The sequence below is a fragment of the Telopea speciosissima genome, chromosome 3 (genome assembly GCF_018873765.1).
Source record: "Telopea speciosissima isolate NSW1024214 ecotype Mountain lineage chromosome 3, Tspe_v1, whole genome shotgun sequence".
Lineage (NCBI taxonomy): Eukaryota > Viridiplantae > Streptophyta > Magnoliopsida > Proteales > Proteaceae > Telopea > Telopea speciosissima.
Window position 1 is genome coordinate 29,665,437 of NC_057918.1, and position 22,335 is coordinate 29,687,771.

Consider the following 22,335-nt stretch of genomic DNA (forward strand, 5'->3'; position numbering starts at 1 on the left):
ACATTGCATAAAATAATATATATAAACCAATAGCAAATCTAGAAAAAGAATCACATTATCTTAACTTATAAATTAAAAAAAATAAGGTAACAAAATCCAATAAGGTAACTTAAAAGGATAGATAAACATAGAGTTATATTTCAGATATTTTATTAATGTCAGACTGCTAAACGAATCGGATAATAATCGGTCAGATAGGGGGATTATCATATTCGTATCCAATTAGTTTCGGACGGATTTGGATACTCCTAAACAGATATGAATGCGGATCGAATACGGATTTACGAATATCCATTTACATCCCTACCTGTGAAGGTAACACCTTCTGATGTTGGACCTTCTACCTCTACTGGTGATAGATCTCAGGTATTGTCTTCTCCTATCTCTGCTGATGCTGGCCCTATATTTTCGTGTCCTCCTTCTACTGCTACTTCCGCTGCACCAACTCAAACCCCCGATATTTTCTTGGACCTTCCCACCATTGCCTGCGCACTTCCTTCCATCTCATCCAGTCTAACACACCCTTTGTGCGTGGCCTCCACAGATCCTATTTGGCAATCCGTTTCTGGCCAGCTAGATTGGTCAGAACCATCCCCGTTGCAGCCGGATTTTACTCTTCTCCATTTCTCAATCTATTATTTCTTGTAATGTCCTCCTTGAAAATGTGACACGTGGCATAATCAAATGTAACAGTCTGTATTTATAGTCCAACTTTTAAATCTAACTAACCCTGGTTACACCAACTCCTAGACTAACCCGAGTTGGTGTAACCAAACCTATTCCTAACCCATGGTTATCGTTTAGATTCAAACTCACAACCCTACCTCGTTTGCCCCCATCTCTCTCTCCTATTTGCTCAAAACCTCTCAACCCTCTAGGTCGCCCCCATCTCGTCGGAGACATCGAGGGTAAGCGGAACTCGGTCAGCCCATCTTGTTATAGAAGCTGCTACTCCCTTTCTCTGTGGAGCACTTTTATGCCAGCGCAAGAGCACGCGACGGAGCACCCTCACGCAGCCTCTGGATTTTCAGGCGACGGCTCTTTGCCTCTGCAACTTCAGGCAACATCTTCCTCACTCCGCTGGAGCAACCTCAACTACTGCGAAGAAGCCGGAGAAAAATCCTTAGGTAGTGAGTGCAAATCTGAATCCTTTCCCCTGTTTTTTTTCTCCTTTTCTTTTTTTGCTTGTCATCTTTGACGTCGACTTGGATTTTTATCCTCTCCTTTACTTTACTGTAGACATATACCCATTGTATTCAAGGGTTTTCAGTCTTCCTTATTAATCCCATCCCATCTTTTTGATCAAAAGTTTTGATCGTAATTCTTTCTCTCAAATTCCTTTATCCCTTTGTCATTCCTTCATCCTGGAGCCATGGCACCGAAAGCTAAGAAAAGACTACCTAAAGCTGCATCCTCTTCCAGGAGAGGAGTAAAATCCCATTGTACTTATGCTATATATGGAGCTTTTCGTTTTTTCGTTTCTGGGTATCTGAATTTCAGTTTTAAAAATAGTATTTTTTATGTCACAATTTAGGGCTTGAAGATGCTTTGATGGGCTATATTTCTGGCAAGAAAGAGGCAACTGAGGTTGCTCACTCGTGGGTACTTTAACTTAAATCACCGACTTCTTGAATTACCTATATGCAGAATGCAGTAAACATGTGGAATGTTCTCCCTCCAACCCACCCCCACCCCTACCCCTACCCCTACCCCTACCCCTACCCCTTTCTCATGAAGTGGATATGATGAATGGTAAAGTTAGAGAAGAGTTTCTGTGTGATTTGATTTACTTCATTAATCTTCATTCAATACGTGATTCAATTGTTTTTACTTTTTCTTGCCTCGAATTGCATGAATCTTCTGCTTTGGATGAGACTGGAAATGAAAAGCATTAATGTCTATAGTTGGAGGTTTGATTTGTATAGCATTTGACTCTCATTTGAAGCGTCTACTGAAACTATAAGGAAAATAGAAAGCAAATAAATAGAAACAAGGATGGAATCCTTCTAGAGGATCCATTACTATTACATGCAAAATGGAAAGTAATAAAAATTAGAAACTTCTACTTCATATCTATCTTAACCACTAAGTAACTCATTACATGGAATTAGGGCTGTCATAATGGACTTTGAGAGATTTTTTAGGTAGAGGATAACATGATCGCCATATGTCATGGGGTCCAAAGCCAAACTACCACTTTGGGTTTTTATTTTCTTTCCCGTTTGATGATTTAAACATATGCAAACATGCTTAAATATGCACTTCGTGAAGTTTCAGAACAAAATTCCAAGTTTTGGCCATCGAAATGGACCAAATTTTGATACCGAAATTACTGAAATGCTGAAATACTTTGGTTTTGGTAGGGGTCAAAATCCCACCTTAATCCTAAAATTTTAATCTTGGATCTGATTATCCAAAAGAATTCAATGGATGCTTGACTATGGTTATCTCATTGAGTTAGTTTTTAGCAAATTCTTCAAGTGGGCTCTGTTAGAAGTTAAATTCTCCCCCTGCCATCTTCCTCCTCTTGTCAGGTTGAAGTGTAACATGGACATTATGATATTGGCAAATTGCCTCTGTTGTTACTAGTGTGGCACTGATAAGCTGCATCCGAAAGTAGCAACATTCTTTCATCATCCTTACATTGTAATCATAAGATTATATCCCTTCAAAGGGAAAAGAAAAGCGAGTTTAACCTTTCTATGGTGTAAAGTGCAAACAGCTCTATTCTTTTTCAAATATGCCGCTCAACCATTTATATATATTTCCAATTTTTCTTGCTCAAGATGTGGAGATATCCAATTGTTCCCATCTAATACTCTTTGCTTTTGCTATTTTAAAAGCTTTTGTTTGTTTACTTGTTTATTTTCTGTTTCTTTTGGTTCATTAGGATGTGGAGACATATTGTCCGAAAAGGGGACACAGTAGTTGATGCTACTTGTGGCAATGGTCATGATACCTTGGCAATGGTCAAATTGGTAGTTGATGAGTCAGGCAGGGGCTGTGTTTATGGAATGGATATCCAGAACATAGCTCTAGAAAATAAAAACAAATGGGTATGGCTTCTACTTTGAAGTTTCCAGGTCCCTGAAATAATACAATGGTTAGTCTAGATGGTTGATTATATTCTTTGACTTCTAATACAATGGTTAGTCTAGATGGTTGATTGTATTCTTTGACTTCTAATACCCACTTGGTGAATGATCTTTATTTGATAGAAAAACTGAATATTCATTTCCGTACCAATGCTTACACCATGGAACACAAAATTGCACAAACCACACAATATCCTTCTCCTTCACCTAAATGAAGGTATGTGAGTCTTTAGCTCAAAACGGAAGAGCAACTGGGGTTATACCTAGTAGATGGTGGTTCGACTCCCCCAAGACTCTTAATTTCTTTACGAGGGGATACAATATGTCCTTTCTTCATGTCAAATACTCTACATATCCTTGCTGATTAATTCATGTAATGTTTGGTTTGAGAGTCGATCAAGGAAGTCAATCCTGTTGGCGGCTTTGAAGTTGACAAAAATCAAATCAAAGGAGATATTGGCCAGAACAGCATTACTGCCAGCTCTGGAACCATTTCTTTTTTTTCTCTCTGATCTAGTAGAAGTTGGAGATGAAATCAGGGCCATTTGTTGCAAGAACTTCTGCCCATAGCTGGCACTACTTCTATGTTCTTTGCAGCTCCAAACTCTGTAAGCTTCTGCCAGCAGACCTGAAGATAGACTACTGTTTTCATGAGTAGGTTACCCTGGTTAGTAGATGATTCTATTGATTGAGCTATGATATTTGAACATTGAAGGTTGTAGTAGCTTTGTGTTTCTACCTGGAAATGGTTGTCTAGTTCGAAAGTCTGTATGTTTATGGTATTTTCTTTGTTAACTGAAAGTAAGTATTCTGTTGTTGGGAACAAAATTGGGCAGAGTGCAAACTCCCCACCTGGTTAGGGTATCTGACCAGCTTCCCTTGCGTACCTGTGGACAATGACTGAGGTCAATGGACCAATGGATTCTTCAACTAGTGGTACAAGTAATGTTAACCCAGCATGTCTGCTCTTGAGAGCACAAACAAACATATTTCAATTGTTAAGTGGGATGACACCAACTATCTAGACTAGGCTCATTCTGTGAAGTTATCTTTGAGAAGTCGTGGGAAATTAGGATACATAACTGGAGAATGCCCCCCCCCCCCCTTCCCCATTATTTATAATAATCAACTAACAACTGCAAAAATTATAACCCTACCATGCATGGGGGTTACTTTGTTGCCAGGCTACTTAGGATCTTCTTCTATGCTATCTCAAAGAAATAGAAACTTAATAAAATAAAAGGGACTCTTAGTTACTATTACTATAACTAAGAGTCTACTACAAAAATTAGAAACTGAATCACAATAGAAATAAAATAGTAATTAGGATAGCTGGCACAATCGTGTTAAATGTATGAATCCTGATGGATTCGAACCATCATAACCTGGGTAATTCCCAGGTGCTCTCCCATTTTGAGCTAAGGATTCACCTTAAAAAAAAACGTCAGAACAAACAAAAGGATTTTGATTTGGTTTGAAGATGGAAAAGAACAAGAGATTCTTTCATTTGAGCTAGATGTGTGGGCTCTTTTTCCCCCTATTTTTAAATCAGATTCTTTCATTTAAATTAACCAAAAAAAAATTTAAAGGGAAAGAAGTACACGCCACCGATCCAAGATTCCAACACAACTCTGTGGATTAATCCGACACCCTACAAGGAAATGTGCGCTTAAGCTTCAGAATTCAGAACTCAGAAGGGTATGGGATATCTCCAAGACTCAAGGGGTTCTCAAGCTTCAAAGAAATCAGCCTGTTTTGCCTTTAATTTTGATTAAAAAAAATTAATTTTAACAAGTATGCCAATACCAATACATCCAATTGACCAGCAAAATGACCATTCCACTACAAATCTTGTTTTAGGGAAAATTACAAGTCTCAGATTCTCATTTTGCATCCCCTAATCTACTCATCAGCCAATCCTCATAAAATATATGAACTATTTCACCATTACGTCCAGTTCTGAAAGAACAGATCCAAATTAATCCATAGAAAATAAAAAAGATAAAGTCTAACCTACCATCTTGTACACAGTAAAGATCATTAGTCAAACAAAGGAACCAAAATCAAAGTCTAAGCTACCATCTTGGGAGCAAACAATTGACATAACCATCAAATAAAGTGCATTCTTTCAACACTTGATGGAAAAATTGCATTTTCAAAAATGGAACACTTGCAGTTTCAAAAATATATTTTATAGTCTTTATTTAACTTACCATTGATAGAGTCCCAAACCAACCCTAACAAATCAACCAATCCTCCAAGATATTAACAGAAGCAAAATCCCATTCAACAAACAGGTGATCAAATAAAGTATTGTGCCTATTTAACACCATAAAATTAGAGAAGCCCTCATGCATCTGGTATAGTGACTAGTTTCAAGAAATCGGTGATTTAAGTTAAAGTACCCACAAGTGAGCAACCTAGTTGCCTTTTTCTTGCCAGAAATATAGCCCATCAAAGCATCTTCAAGCCCTAAATTGTGACATCAAAAATACTATTTTTAAAACTGAAATTCAGATACCCAGAAATGAAAAAACAAAAAGCTCCATATATAGCATAACTACAATGGGATTTTACTCCTCTCCAGGAAGAGATGCAGTTTTAGGTAGTCTTTTCTTAGCTTTCGGTGCCATGGCTCCAGGATGAAAGAATGACAAAGGGATAAAGGAATTTAAGAGAAAGAATGACGATCAAAACTTTTGATCAAAAAGATGAGATGGGATTAATAAGGAAGACTGGAAACCCTAGAATACAATGGGTATGTCTACAGTAAAGTAAAGGAGAGGAGAAAAATCCAAGTCGACGCCGAGATGACAAGCAAAAAAAGAAAAGGAGAAAAAAAACAGGGGAAAGGATTCAGATTTGCACTCACCACCTAAGGATTTTTCTCCGGCTTCTTCGTAGTAGTTGAGGTTGCTCCGGCGGAGTAAGGAAGATGTTGCTTGAAGTTGCAGAGGCAAAGAGCCGTCGCCTGAAAATCCAGAGGCTGCGTGAGGGTGCTCCGTCGCGTGCTCTTGCGCTGGCGTAAAAGTGCTCCACAGAGAAAGGGAGCAGCACCTTCTATAACGACATGGGCTGACTGAGTTCCGCTTACCCTCGACATCTCCAGCGAGATGGGGGCGACCTAGAGGGTTGAAAGGTTTTGAGCAAATAGGTGAGAGAGAGAAGGGGCAAACGAGGTAAGATTGTGAGTTTGAATCTAACTCGGGTTAGACTAGGAGTTGGTGTAATCAAGGTTAGTTAGTATTTAAAAGTTGGACTTTAAATACAGACCGTTAGATTTGATTATGCCACATGTCACATTTTCAGGGGGGAAATTACAAGAAATAATAGATTGAGAAATGGAGAGGAGTAAAATCCGTTGGAGCCTGAATTGGATACTTTTGTAACCACACCCATTTCCTCAATTTTAGCTGACCTATCACCACCATCCATATCTGATCTATTTATATCAAGCCCAGGCCTGTCCCCAACTTGTGAACCTATTCCCAATCCTGATCCCAGCCCCTCCCCGGTCGATCCTACTCCTTCATCTTGGTCTTATCCTTTCCTCTACCCAAACACCTCCATTGTAAATCCCATTGCCCCACACAACCCTACTCTCCACTCTAACCCTTTTTCTTTCACTGATCTACTCTTTCACACCCATGACCATCTTCGCACATTACAAAACGCCCCCTTGACCTCATCTTCACCTGCTTCCTGCTACATACCATCACCTTCTAACACTCACCCTTTTGCATCTCAAATACCAACCCCATCTCACCCCAGGCCGATTGTGGTAAAAATCTTTAAGTGCTGCACCAACTGTTGCAAACGGTACAGGTCCCCGAAGATTAAAATTCCTAAGATATCTGTTGCTATACCTGCTTCGTCTCCACTGGGAGAGGGAATCCCTCACGCTAGGGGTGATACTAATAAGGGCTACAGGCAGTCTACATCAGGACCTTCTACCTCATCCTCTATGCCAGGATCAAGCTCTTCTACTTCCTCTGGTTCTGTTTCCAGCCGTAGGAGGAAATCAAAGGCAAAAGGAAAGCAACATGTCAGCTTTAGCAGTGCCCGTAGTAAAAGGAAGCGGCAGGATTCGGGTTTTGATTACATTGGATCTGAGGACCAAGCTGAACTAGATATTATAAAAAAAATTTCATCTGATATTATTAAGATGGTGGATTCGCCTGAAGCTCTATCCAAGAAATTGAAAGGGTGGCTTTGTGAGCTCAAGTCGGACTAGGACTTTCATGCTTCAGCACAATAAAAGCGATCAATTCTTATCTCTGAAGCTCCTAATGTTGGACACCAGACAATGCATCGCCAGGCTCGTGAGCAATCTGATATCCCCTCTACATCGGTAATCACTTACAACCCTTACAAAGTTCTTTCTTCTGTTATTACAGTGTTTACTACTATCTTGCTGTCTTGTTGTGTTTGCTAATTTTCTCTAAGTTCTAAAGCTGTCCACCATGAAGATTTGTAGCTGGAATGTTAGGGGTTTGAAATCCAAATCTAAATCTATATTTCTTAAACACTTTTTTCTTAAAAACAAACCAGAGATTTTGTTCTTGTGTGAAACTAAACTACTGCATCCTGATTTTTCTGTTCTACCCGGATGCTTACACCACCTTACCACTCTGGGCTTTCAAAGTGGCTCGGGTACCCGAGGTTTAGGGGGGTTGTGGGTACTCGGCAGGTCTGATATTATTGTCTCTGGAACCCAGTCTTTTGATCTTTTTTTGGCTCTGTTTTTATCAGACTCAACCTTTGGCTGCTCCTGGTGCTTAATTTGCCTTTATGCTCCACCCCAACCAAACTATCGACTTAATTTCTGGGGTTCTTTACGATGTTTTCTTAACACTCTGTCCTGCCCTTGTTTTATTTTGGGGGATTTTAATGAAATTCTTACCCAAGATGACAAATTTGGGGGATCTGTTTTCATCACTCCTTCACCATCTTCTGAAGCCCTCTCAAACCTTATCACTGAATTCTGCCTGGATGAGATAAAGCCTTTATCCAACTGGTTCACGTGGCGAAATAGACGAAAACCTCCAAATTGCATTATGGAACACCTAGATAGATGCCTTGCAAATAAGCTTTGGCTATCTGTTAGGCCCCTTGCTTCGCTCCAGCTCTTGCCTGCTTTGGGATCTGACCATAACCCTTTATTTTGGGATACAAATCCACACTTTTGGTCTTTCAAAAAACTATTTCAATTCCACGCTGCGTGGCTGGTTCACCCTAATTTTTCATCTTTTGCCTCTTTAGCCTTGGCTAAAGCTCCATCCACCGATATTATGGTAAAAATTAATGGTTTAAAAAATGGAATTTAGAGGTGTTTGGTAGAATTGATTCCATAAAGTCTGAGGTTTTACAGACTATCTCTTCCCTTGAGACTGGTCCTCCATCTGAGGAACAGACCAAATTGCTTGGTGATGCATATGCCCAATTAACTAGGATTCCCAATGCTGAAGAAGTTTTTTGGTTTCAAAAATCTAGAGAAAAATTCATTTCACAGGGTGACCGGAATACCAAGTTTTTTCATGCCATGGCTAATTATAATTCCAGATCCAATCGGGTTATTGCTCTAAGAGACCCCACAGGCAAGGTCATCTCTAACCCCCCAGAAATGGCACAGCTCTTTGCTTCTCATTTTCAATCCATTATGACCTCCTCTAATCCACTTGATCCCTCTTTTGTGGAATGTCTTTTCACGCCCCTACCTCAAACCACTACACTCACCTCTCTGGGCATGGTTCCAACTATTGAGGAAATTAAGTCTGTAGTGTTTAATATTGGAGCTTTTAAGGCTCCAGGGTTTGATGGCTTGTTGGTTGGTTTCTACCATCACTGCTGGGATTTTATTGGATCAGACATTTACTGTTTTGTTCAGGATTTCTTTTCCCATTACCACCTACCAGTGGGGGTTAACCATACCCTTCTTGCTTTGATACCCAAGACCAACTCATCTCTGAAGGTTGAAGACTATCGACCAATTAGTCTATGTAATGTCTCATATAAAATTCTCACTAAGCTCCTTGCCACCCGCCTAAGGCCTATCCTCCCCTTGTTTATTTCCCCCAACCAATCTGCTTTTGTTAAGGGCCGACAGATCACTGACAATATTATTATTGCCCACGAGATCTTTCATTTTATGCGAAACAAAAGAAAGGGTCCTGGCTTTCTGGCACTCAAACTTGACATGTCTAAGGCTTATGATAGAGTTGAATGGAGTTTTCTACTTCAACTGTTTCAATTCTTGGGATTTGACACTCATTGGACCCGTATTCTTTCCACCTTACTCCAATGTTCTTTTTCCATCAAACTTAATGGCAGTTCCTTTGACTATTTGCAACCGACAAGGGGTATTAGACAGGAATGCCCACTTAGTCCTTACCCTTTTCTTCTTACTATGGAATGCCTATCTCGGCTGTTGCACACTTATAGACAACTAAACTTGTTTAAAGGTATAAAAATCTCAAGACATGGACCCGAAATTACCCATCTCTTTTTTGCTGATGATACCCTTCTTTTTTGTCGGGCCAGCCTAGAGGATGTCCACACTCTTAAAGCCATCATTAATCTTTTTGAATCTCTGTCAGGCCAACAACTTAACTTGCAAAAAAGTAGCATTTTTTTCAGCAAAAATACTTCCCCACAGGTCCGAAAGGAGATCTGCAAGGCATTGGACATGAAAGTGATGGGGGAGGAATCCAAATGCCTGGGCACTACCTTATTCCCTACAAGGTCCAAAACTAAATGTTTGGCATCCATTTTAAACCAGATACAATCAAAATTGGCTGACTGGAAAACCAAGTTTCTGTCCCAAGCTGGTCGCCTCACTCTCATCAAATCAGTTCTCCATTCCATACCCACTTTCCATGTCTTACCTTTTTTTTCCAAAAACTGTTTGCTCAAAGCTTGATTCTGTAAGTTCTACCTTTTGGAAGGGTAAATCAGTACCAGGCAGAGGTCTATCACTTATATCTTGGGACTCTACTTGCCACCATAAAAGTAAAGGTGGGCTGGGGCTTCACTCTCATTGGGACCATAATCGTGCTCTTCTTTTAAAGTTATCTTGGCTGCTACTGAATGAACCTCACTCCCTTTGGGCCCAAATTCTTAAAGGTAAATATTTCCCCAATCATTCTCTTCTCAATCCTAGGACACCTTCTCGACCAGGACTTGGACTTGGAACAGTATACTTACTGTTCTCCCAACCCTCAGGAAAATGGTCCGATGGCAAATTGGTACTAGATCCTCAATCAATATCTGGGATGACCCATGGATCCCTTCACCCTCTTTTACTACCTTAAACCAAGTTGTTCCAAGGACTCCTCTCTTTAGTACTGTTAATGAACTTTTGAACAATAGATCATGGAATGTACCTTTGCTAAATTTGATTTTCCCTTCATCCATTGTGCAAATTATTACATCCATCCCAATCTCTGTTCACCCCTTCATTGATCACATTTTTTCACCCATTACTAAAACAGGGAAGCTTACAACTAAACACATTGCCTCTGCTCTCAAGTATACTTTCTCACCTACTGTGGTTCCACCCACCTGTTGCCTGTGGACTCAGATTTGGAAATTGAAAATACCTCCCAGGTTCCCACTCAATGAGGGGGTACCCACCAAATCCAAATTGTTTTTGAAAAATGATGGGGATAAGCTATGCCCACTGTGCCGAATTGCACCAGAGACCCCCTAGCATCTGTTTTTCTCCTGTGAGGTTTCTAAGAGAATTTGGTCTGCCATTCCACTTGGCCTTAGGACCGAAAATCTTATGGGCAATAATTTTATTGAGGCTTTGACTAAACTTGTACAGGCAGGGGGTACTTCCAACCCCCATATTACTCTCATTCTAAGTATGGTGGCCATCACTTTATATTTCATTTGGACCCATCGAAACCAGGTGCTTTTTCAGGGGAACCAAGTCAATCCGTCGTTGGTCTTATAGAATATTTTGAGATGGTTTCGTGATCTAAACCTTTGTAATTATGGGGTTTTGACACATCCTAACCCTGCCTCTAATGACCACACTATTGATTATTCCTCGCCACTTACTCAATCTTCGTATTTGAGTTTGGCTAAACCTGAGGCATGTCTTATCGTTTCGGATGGAAGCTATTGCCTGTTGACTAAGCATGGCCATGGGGGTGCCTCATTTTGAATAACCAAAACTTTGTTGCTTGCTCTATGAACTATGGTTATGTAGGATCAGCACAAGAAGCAGAATTGCGAGGAATCCAAGATGGGCTCCAAAAGGCACTTCCATTGGCAGGACAAGAAGTGATTGTGTGGACGGATTCGAAGGAGATTGCAGAATGGCTTACATGTCCAGAGCAGCATCCTTGGCCTTATCAGTTTTATACTTGGTTATTTGACATTTCTCAGCTCATTACAAAACTTGGGTCTGTAATAATTCTTAAACAACCTAGATATTATCTTGAACCTGTAGATAGGCTTGCCAAATATGCTAGGCTTAATTCGGTTTCATCAGATTGATTGGAGGACAATGTAATTATTATGTTTAATCAAATAGTAAGTCTGTTTTTTTTCACCAAAAAAAAAAAAAGAACTGAAATAGTTTTACTTGACCAAAAAAATTAAATAGTTTGTTACACCATCCTCGAGCAATGAACCATGATATGGCTCCAATGCAACAATCTCTTAAAACCAACTGTAAACCACCTTCACATTACCAACAAATTAACCCAAAAACTAAAAACACTTTGGCTCATCAAGACCTGAATCAGCCAGTACTGAATCCTACGCAAATGCCTTCAATCCAACTGTTTTAAAGGTCGTCTCTTCCACAAAGAAGAAAAAAATGTCTAATAGTCTCAGACGACCAAACCCCGATCTCTTACAAAATCACCCCACCAAAACAAAGATAATTATTAATCAATGGTCATGTAAAACTGACAATTTAAGACCAAACTGGTGCAAAAAAACTAGTTTCGTTCTCCATTCTACACCAAAGTGATACCAAACATTCGAGGCCACTGACTCAACGAAATATAATCAGCAACCTGAGCTTCACCCAAATTATTACTCAACACCCCAAATAACTAACTGGGGCGCTGTTCTCTGTGCCGCAGCGCAGCCTGCGCCCAGGCACATGGGGGTGGGTGCAATGACCACCCTGCCCCCCTGCACAGGTTGCCCATGTGCCTGGGCGCAGGCTGCGCTGCGGCACAGAGAACATTCTCCCTAACTATATATAGAACAACAATACACAGATTCCATCAGTCTCAGACAAACCTCATCATCATCATCAACCAAGATCAAAGACTGGAAAGAAGAAAGAATGAGCAAAAGATACAACCATTGAATACCCATTCGAGTCGAGTTTCCAACTTAATTGAAAAACACTTGATTCTACATAGTATATTCATATGTAAATTATAAAGCCAAGCAAAAGAAAAGTGAATCAATCCAAGCTAATCTTCTTTAGGTGATGCAACAAATGCCACCTAAAAACCCAAGATGGGCAACGATGGATTCCACAAGTGCAAATATGCAGGATCCATATCACTCGGTCAGACAAGGATTGATGAAACTAAAATAATGCACTAGACCCTACTACAAACATATTAAATTGTTTCTCATAATAAAATAGCAGCTTACCATGCAAAAAAGAAACAAAGAAAAAGTAAATTCACAGCAGATCTGCAACATTTGAAGGCAGTTCCTCAACCACCACATTGTAGAACCTCTGGATGTCGACCAGCATCCTCTCATCTTCCCGCGTCACAAAGTTTATAGCAACACCTTTCCTACCAAACCGTCCACTACGTCCAATACGGTGGAGGTAGTTCTCTGGCTGCGTGGGAAGGTCATAGTTTATGACAAGAGAGACCTGCTGGACATCAATACCACGGGCTAGGAGATCTGTGGTAATGAGCACCCGAGAGGAACCAGATCGGAATTCACGCATGATGATGTCTCTGGTGTTCTGGTCCATATCTCCATGAGTGGCAGATACTGTATGGTCACGACTCCGCATCTTGTCTGTCAACCAGTCAACCTTACGCCGAGTGTTGACAAAGATGACACTTTGCGTGATAGCCAGGGTCTCATAAAGATCACACAGAGTCTCAAGCTTCCAATCCTCCTTTTCTACGTTGACATGGAACTGCTTGATACCCTCAAGGGTAAGCTCATCACGCTTAACCAAGATCCGCACAGGCTTGTTCATGAACTTCCTCGTGATCTCAAGGGCTTCAGGTGGCATTGTGGCAGAAAACACTCCTACCTGAACCTCCGATGGCAATAGCTGGAAGATATCATATATCTGAAAATGTGAAAAGGCGACGATTAGAAAAAACATTTGTGGCCCAGAAAGTACCAGTATAAAGTAAACAAATATGAATACTTCAAAAACATTAGTTGTCATAAATATGATAGATAACCAACAATAGAATAACTGTCTTACAATAAATAATAAATAAAAAAAACATTAATAAAAGATCATCATCAACAAACATAAACAACTAAATAATACAGAAAAGCAGTGATCAAATATTTTCACTAATGCTGATTGAGTACAAGGAGGGGGAGGAAGATAAAGGGAAAATGAAAACCACATGGAGATGACCAATAACAAAATATTGTAACTTAAATATCACAATCATTCCACAGTCCATGTCATAATTGCTCAGAAAGAGTTCATACTTTCTCAACAGACCTTACAGATCATACTGAGGTATCAAGCAATAAGGCCATACTATCTCATTGGTAAACACCACTCCCTGACCGGGGAACCATCCATACAAAAGAGGCAGTTCCACCCCCTTTTACAAAATCCTGAGGAATTGAGAATCAAACCATTTGGGGGGTGGGGGTGAAGCTGCGATAATTGTCGCAGGAGGAAAAAAAAGGTGGGGGGGAGAGCAATCCAGAATTTGTACAAGAATTGCTTTCCCACATCAAACATGAAACTATAAAAAACAGAAAGACAAGACATTTAGAAATACAGGAGGAAAAAACAAAGTGGATATTAAATTGTGAAGAAGCTAAGAAGAGCAAACCCATTACTAGGAAAACAAGAAGAATGGGGAAGGTCGAGGAAGAGGGAAGCATCATACCATACTTCCGTTTCCATCTTCTCTGATCTCCTCACAAGCAAAATCCTAATCTTCCTGACAACCCAAACCAATCAAAACCAACACTAGTAGGGTAGCCCAGATCTCCACTAACAGCCCGAGAAATCAGATCTTTTAATGCTCTCAAAGGATCACCATGTGGCCTCTCCCCAGTGGCAGAGAATGTAGGAAAGGACCAAATCAGACATCTACACCCTCCTCTTCACCCTCTGTTGGTTGAATGAAACAGGGCTTGATACAAAACCCATCTCAATACATATAAAAGATAAGGTTTTATACACGCACAAGGGAAATGTTAGGTGTATCATGCAAACAGACATGACCTGGAGATCCATCAGTTACACTACAAACACCTTTCCAGTTGATGATCAATTAGTACCAACAACTACTGCCACAACTTCAATTCACTACAACTAACTCCAAGACAGAATTCAGTCATTAAATCAAAGTCAACTCCAACATTAGACTTGTTCAATTATTGATTCACTAAGCCTTACCATAATACTTCACCAAGTTTGGACATAGTCAGAAGACCAGTGATAACCAAACTCTCTCAAATGGGAACATGTCCAACAAGAATTTTTATCCTCTCAAGTGCACCACACTTGAACATCCGACGGTGGCCATGAGACTGGGAGGATGAACTTTAAAGATGCATTGCCAAGCGCGCCGTTGGATGCACGAGTGAGGTGCACTGGGCAGTACTAGACTACCTAATCCAAAACTCAATAGGCCTACTGTTCTTCCATTTGTCCAAATACAACGTTTTCCCTTTCTCCTAAATATCATTGCAAGTTATTTCTCACCTTCAGAATAATTAAACTTCTCCATCTAGTATTACTACCCTCACTTCATTTATATTGATCTGTGTCAGCAACCAACCTTAGACTAACACTGGGTGCAAAGAGAAGGAGCTAATTCAAGCAGATAATTTCTTAGCATTCCAAGACAATGTTAAATCAGGGAAGCATACCAACATTGACGCTGTCAAGGAAGACAAATTTAATAAGAAAATCAGATTTTAGCACTTAGAATTTTTCTAAAACAATGTAATGAACAATGATGAATTATTACGTATTAAAATTGATGTGACAACTATGGATATTACACATATAAGCCATAACAACAGCAACGCTAACAACAGTTTGAACAAATTGGTGACCATTGGAAAATAAAATAAGCACAACAAACTATCAAATTGAGATCACAAATAAAAAAACTAACCTGATCCTTGAAACCTCGTGAAAGCATTTCATCAGCCTCATCCAGAACAAACATCTTAATATAATCAGGGCGAAGAGACTGCCTCCGCAACATGTCAAACACCCGACCTGGAGTGCCTACCACCACATGCACTCCGCTCGATAGAATACGCTGATCCTCACGGACACTGGTTCCACCCACACAAGCGTGAACCTTCACACCAAGATAGTCCCCAAGTGCACGCATGACCTTCTCAATTTGTTGGGCAAGTTCCCTGGTGGGTGCAAGGACCAAAGCCTGGCATTCCACTAAACCATAATCAAGCTGCTGCAGAACTCCAGAGCAGAAAGTTGCTGTTTTTCCTGTGCCGGACTGTGCTTGCTGAATAACGTCAAGACCTTTGCAGAATGGTACAATCCCTCTTTGCTGAATAGCAGATGGCTTCTCAAACCCTAGAAAAATAATCAAGAAGCAAATCAGCATTTCGCCTATTACTGCAATTGGGGTTCAAGGGACCATGAAATTACAGCCACAAATCCATGAAAAGGAAGTGAGAGCAAGCCAAGTTAGAATATTTACCAGCACCAAAAGGGGGAGGGAGAGAGGAAAAAAAAGACCAACTCAAATAGAAAACACTAAAACCCCAGAAAAACAAATAAATAAATAAGAGGCTGATCAGGCACATATGAGAGAGAGTCCATCCCATGGATGGACTGGATTTAGTAAAAATGGACAATAGTATGTGTCAGCATCTGACATTGACACCTGCTGTGTAAAATATGGATGCTGATGGAATTGTTTAAGTGTCAGAAACGTGAAGCCTCCCAAAAAATTCAGTGAGAGGTCCAATACTACCCAGAGTAGCAAATAACAAAATGATCACATTGATTCTAAAGAAATCACAAGGTTACATGTAATGTGCAATTAATAATATATGAACTGAAGCATAAAAAACAATGAAAGCATTGTTTAATCTACCGTATGCATAGATGCCCCTCAGAAGATTCTCTTGCAAGCCCATAGCATCAAAACTGTCATATACCTCATCATATGAAGTAAAGAAATCCTGCCCATCAGATTCAAGCCTGGCCCCACATTAGCAAACCAAACATCAATAAGACACCTATCAGTCCAATGTCAGCATATGGTAAAAAAATATAAACAATATCACACTTCAATAAGCACAGAGAGCATACATGACAATCAGCACAAATTAAAAACAGGCTAGACAACACGAACAAAAATGGTGGAACTTACAATTCATTCATTCTGTTATCATATTGACGTGTATCAAACTGTGATCCTTCTGGTGCCTCTCCTGCCATGACTGTAAACTAAGGTTCAAAATTTTAGTCTATAGACAAACATATTTGAAATATGTCTGGATTAGAATTCATTGACAAGACCTTCGGAGTTTTTAAGTAAGAAGGATCTAACCTCCATATTAAAATGAACAAAAAAGAAAACACTAAATATAGTATTAGAACACCAGGGCCAATTTTGAAAAGGGACAAAGAACAGAAATTTAAATAAAAACTTCATCCATATCTTTAATACAAATAATACAAAATTTTAATGGCATGGATAGCACAATGAAGAGCTTGCAATGGTAAACAAAGAAGATTGACTAGCATGAACCAATACACAAACAAACGTCCTCCATTTAGTTTGCAAATCTTTTTATGAGTCTCTAGATCCTAACCGATAATGCCACCCATTAAAAGGTAGGATGACTGGATGAGAATGCTTTCTGCTTTATGTCAAGGAATTACCTGTGGGTGGATTGTACTATATGAAATATCTTTATGCTAGGCTTTCACTAACATTATCTAACCTTATGTTAATCCTCCACTACTACTAAGAATATATCAATAATACACATGGATACTTTAAAAAAAGAGCAACTCAAAGACACGTGAGTGCATGTGCTACAGCTATGTTATACTAGCAATTGCAAGCGCAATTATTTCATTTCTTTCTTCAATCGTCCAAAGAAAGAAGAATAGAATGACACATGAGAATTGAGATAGTGACCCGAGCACACAATCCTCATAAACCAAGTCAAAAATGCAAGAAAAACACCTAAGAGTTCCAAGCATGCTCTACAGTTATGTCAAAACATTGACTGAAAGCCACAAGGGCAAACATGTACTGTCCTAAGAATTCCATCTTTTACTGTTACATCAAAGCATGAACTGAAAACCTCAAGGACAAACATGTAACAGCCCTGACAAACACTAGGTCTAGGAGGTTCATTCAATTAAAAAATGATATACTTAGATTACAGAGACCATAGTTGTTGAGGCGTCACATAGGCGACCACCTTGCCGTCCAGGCGCATTGACAACTACAGTCGCCTTGGTCATCAAGGTGGGAGCCTTGGTCGCCTAGATGCCTTGACAACTATGACAGAATTCCAGCATAACAGACAAGGCACCTGGACATCCTAATCAATTCAGTTACTACGACAACTATGAAACAGGTACACAAATAGAATTGAAGCTTCCTCCATCTATGCTAGTAAATTGGGTAGACCCTTCACCTTAGAGGCTTAGAACAGGCCCAAATGCATATAGCTACATGGTGCCCAAACATCAAGTCAAGTCAAACAGTAAATGGGCAAAGAGATTGAGAAAGAATAAAAGAAGGGGTGAAAACTTAGAGCCCAAGGATACATGAAATCCTATAGACATAGTAGATAAAAATTTGATTCTTCTATTATGTAAAGTAAAATATAAAAAGAGAAAAAGAGTGGTATCTTACGAATATCAAACTATTCCTATTTCTTTTTTAATCCCAAATTACACGTTTGAGGTCATCACCTGTGCAATGGCAGGCCCATCTCTCTAGTGGCTAAGGTGTTTGCAATGTTGCTCACAAGCCCAAAAAAGCCAAAGTATTATTTGAAGTTTTGAACATCTAGATAATCTATAATGAGAAGTGTTACACCTAGTGAGGTCCCAGCAATCCGAGTTTCTTAGTGTTGCTTTAGTTTCGTTCTAGCTGTAGTTCATCTGTTGCTAACCCAATCAATTATGTTAACGCTTGGTTGTTAAAGCATGGTGTTCAGCATGAGAACTTGTAAAATCAGGGTACAGAGACACAACCATCAACAACAACATCATAAATACATAAATACAAAAACAATTAAAACCCAATCAGCACAGAACTTCACGAGGAGGAAAGAATAATAAATACAAATTTTCTGCTTTGTAATTCTGTGTTGCTATCATTGAAATCATCTCCAAAGCCTGGAGATCATCTATGGGTCAAGTTAAGGCTCAAAAAATCCTAAAAACAAAACGAAAAAAGACCTCACTATCAGGGTATTAAGCATCAGTCGCGCACAGTGGAAACCTAAAACCAGTATAAGAAACTACGAAGAAATAAACAAGCAGTTGAAACCTGGAAAGATACTTCGGGATTAGCAAGTAGACAGTGTCGAATACTCGGATCTAAGAGTTCGAATCAGAGAAGCTGAGAAGCAGCAGCAAACCTTCACTGTCAGGAAATTAAGCATCAGTCAGTCACGCACAGTGGAAACCTAAAACCAGTATAAGAAACTACGAAGAAATAAACAAGCAGCTGATACCTAGAAAGATGCTTCAGGATTAGCAAGTCGACGATGTCGAATCCTAAGAATTCGAATCAGAGAAGCAACAGCTACCAACCACTACGCTTGTTACAGTTTCAAGGGTTGGGACTTGAAACTTATAGAGTTATAGAGAGTGGACAACAGCAGACGTGCGAGTTTCTTTCGGATGAGTAAATTCACTATTGAGTCTATATCAAAATTAGAAACTATGAAAGTCCGGAACCTCTCCAATTGCCTTCTTCATGGAGAGTTCACTCCGTTTCCTTTTTTGTTTTTGTTTTTCTTATTTTCCTGTTTCCTCTGGCTCTCCTTCTTTTATAGAAATCCATTAAACGTGATTGAATTCAAATAGGTAATTAGGATAGGAATCTTTAAATCATATCCCAATGAGGTATTATCCCATCCTCTATATCGGGCGAGACGTATTGATATCGCCACGGTTTGAGGTATCGGTATCCTATATAACAATTTTGGTTGTGGGCGATCCTGATATTGTGTTGATATCGTATCAGTGACACGGTATAGAGAAGGGGTAAAACAGTCAAAAATCCTTTTGTAAAGGGAAATCGATGGTAATTTTGTCCGATACGGCCAATCCTTGTCGATATTGTAGCGGTATCATATCGATTTTGCAAGTGAGCGATATCTTATCCAATACCATGCACTAAAACCATGGGTATATCGCAGGTCACCGATCCCGATCGGGGTTTAGTAATCAATATCAATCTCCGATCCGACTTGGTAGGTTTACCCATGTTTCCTTTTAAAAAAAAATTAGCTTTTTTTTAAAAAAATTTACCCTTGTTTGTACTCTGTACTGGTCCACTGAGTCGGGATCAGCTAGGAATCGATACTGGTCTCCACCGATATTGATATGAATCATCCGATTTGATACCGATCTTCAAACCATGATTCTAATATTGTGTTGATACCGTATTGGTGAAATGGTACAGATGAAGGGTAAAATAATAAAATAAAATAAAAACAATTTTTTTAAATAAAATCATGGGTAAACTTGTCCAATATGACTAATCAGTGTTGATGTCATATTGATGTCGTATGGGTTTTGCAGGTGATCGATACCCGATCCGATTCAAGTGACCAATACCCAATCCGATACCATGCACTGACTCTCAGCATTAGTAAGCATTTCGACAATAATTTCCTCACCATCATTCTACAATACCAAATCGGTGGACTCCCTTCTTTAAGTTTCTGGGATTTGGTTCACAATGGTGTAACTTTGTTTTGCATCTATTATCCACTACTAGTTTTTCTATCAAGCTCAATGGGAGCCCTTTTGGACATTTCTCTGGGTCCCGTGGGATCCGTCAGGGGTGTCCTCTTAGCCCCTATCTCTTTATAACAGGTATGAAGGTTCTCTCCCGACTTCTTTCAACTTATAAGGACCTAAACTTGTTTAAAGGTGTCAAAATTGCTCGTGCGGCCCCTGAATTAACATATCTTCTGTTTGCAGATGATATTTTCATATTCTATAGAGCTACTTATGATGATTTGCATACTATTAAGGCTATTCTTGACCTTTTTTTCTGACCTTTCTGGGCAAGAGATAAATTTTGCCAAGAGTGGCCTCTTTTTCAATGCTAATGTGCCTGCTACTGAAAGGAGGCGTTTCCTCCATTGGTATTTCGGAAATGAAATCTGACTCTCTTTATCTTGGTACTATGTTATTTCATTTTAAATCCAAGGCTAGGCAATTGGCTCCTTTAATTTCTAGAGTGTCAAATAGGCTTTCTTCTTGGAAGGCTAACCTTCTTTCTTTTGCAGGACGCAGTGTTCTCATTAAATCTGTTCTATGCTCCATACCTTCTTATTTTATGAGCTGTTTTATGTTTCCTTTAACTCTCTGTAAGCAATTGGATTCCATTTGTTATAATTTCTGGTGTGGTGGTACTAACCTGATTAAGAAACATTCTTCTATCTCTTGGAACCGGCTTTGTCTCCCTTTTAAGGCTGGTGGGTTAGGTTTCCGACAATCCTCTACCCATAATAGGGCTTTGCTCCTCAAACTTAGTTGGCGCTTTCTCTCTGAACCAATTTCCCTCTGGGCTCGGGTTCTTAAGGCTAAATATTTCCCTCACTCCTCCCTTCTCGACCCTAAGATCTCCTCTAAACGGGGATCTTAGGTCTGGAATAGTATTGGCAAATCCCTTCCTTCCCTAAGGAGCTTTAGCTTTAGGAAAATTGGGAATGGGTTGGATACTTTTTTTTGGACGGACCCTTGGATCCCATCTCTACCCTCTTTCTCCCTCAGACCTGGTGCTCCCTCTAGTAGTTTTCTTGAGCAGGTTAACTTGTTCATTTCAAACCACAATTGGAATCTGGACCTTCTTCGTGTCTCTGCACCCAGGTTTATGGAACACATTTGCTCTGTTCCCTGCTCTGTGAACCCTGATTCCTGGTGGTGCACCCTTTCAAGGGATGGCCGTTTTACTTTACCACTAAAAGAGCTTTTTTGTTTCTTTCTAACTTTGCAAACCCTAACTTGTCTTTTTCCTCTTGGTGGAAGTATTTTTGGCATCTTAATATACATCCGAAATTTAAATTTTTTTTTCTGGCATGTATTAAATGCAGGGATACCAGTTAAGGATTCTATTTCGAATTGGACTCAACTCGTCCCAACTTGTGCTTTCTGTGGCTCTGGTATTGAGACCCTCTGGCACTTATTGCTATCTTGTGATTGGGTCAAGCATATCTGGGCAGCAGGTCCTTTGGGTCTTAGGACTGAATTCATCTCCTCCCCTTCTCTGAGACATTTCTGCATTATCACATTTCTCCACCGCAAGCTTGATAAGCGATCTCTTATTTGGTTTTTTTCTGCTTTTATTATTACTTGTTATTTTATTTGGCACTCTAGGAACAATCTTATTTTTCGTGATGAGAAACCTAACCCCCTCTCTGTTATTAAGAGAATTGAACTCTGGTTGGGTGATCTCTCAATTTCCCCCCCCCCTTATTACCCCCTCTATTGTATTATTAAATAATAACCAAGACTTGTTGCTACAATCCTCACCTACTTGACCTTCTCTGGATTTTTCTATTTTGGTTTGCGCAGGGCTTGATCCAAAGGACATAGGCTGTTCTGGATGGACCCTTGGAATCTTGTTTAAAGGAAATTTCATTTTGTTAAACGCTTGCAGAACTAAGAGTCACCATGAGTTGGAACCAGAATTGCAAGCCATTCTCACTAGTTTTGATTTAGCTAATACTAGGGGTTTGAAGCTGAAAGAAGTTTGGTGCCTTAGCCAGAAGCTACCTAGACTTCTTCCAACTCCATCCCTCTCTCCCTGGCCCTTAGAAGTCTTGGAGTATT

General features: G+C 39.7%; 1 protein-coding gene across 2 annotated transcripts; it reads right to left on the reverse strand.

Moving 5' to 3' along the window:
- Positions 1–12,608: 12,608 nt before the first annotated feature.
- LOC122654600 (eukaryotic initiation factor 4A-15-like) lies at positions 12,609–19,059 on the reverse strand. 2 transcript variants are annotated; one of them, XM_043848763.1, is made up of 5 exons: positions 18,999–19,059; positions 16,664–16,733; positions 16,385–16,491; positions 15,428–15,858; positions 12,609–13,392 (listed from the first exon to the last, which is right to left on the reverse strand). In XM_043848763.1, the coding sequence occupies exons 2-5, from the start codon at positions 16,729–16,731 to the stop codon at positions 12,757–12,759; spliced, it is 1,242 nt and encodes a 413-aa protein (XP_043704698.1). In that variant the 5' UTR covers positions 16,732–16,733; positions 18,999–19,059; the 3' UTR covers positions 12,609–12,756. The 2 variants fall into 2 exon arrangements, with proteins under 2 accessions (XP_043704698.1, XP_043704699.1); XM_043848764.1 differs by lacking the exon at positions 18,999–19,059 and adding an exon at positions 18,812–18,902.
- Between the last annotated feature and the right edge of the window lie 3,276 nt (positions 19,060–22,335).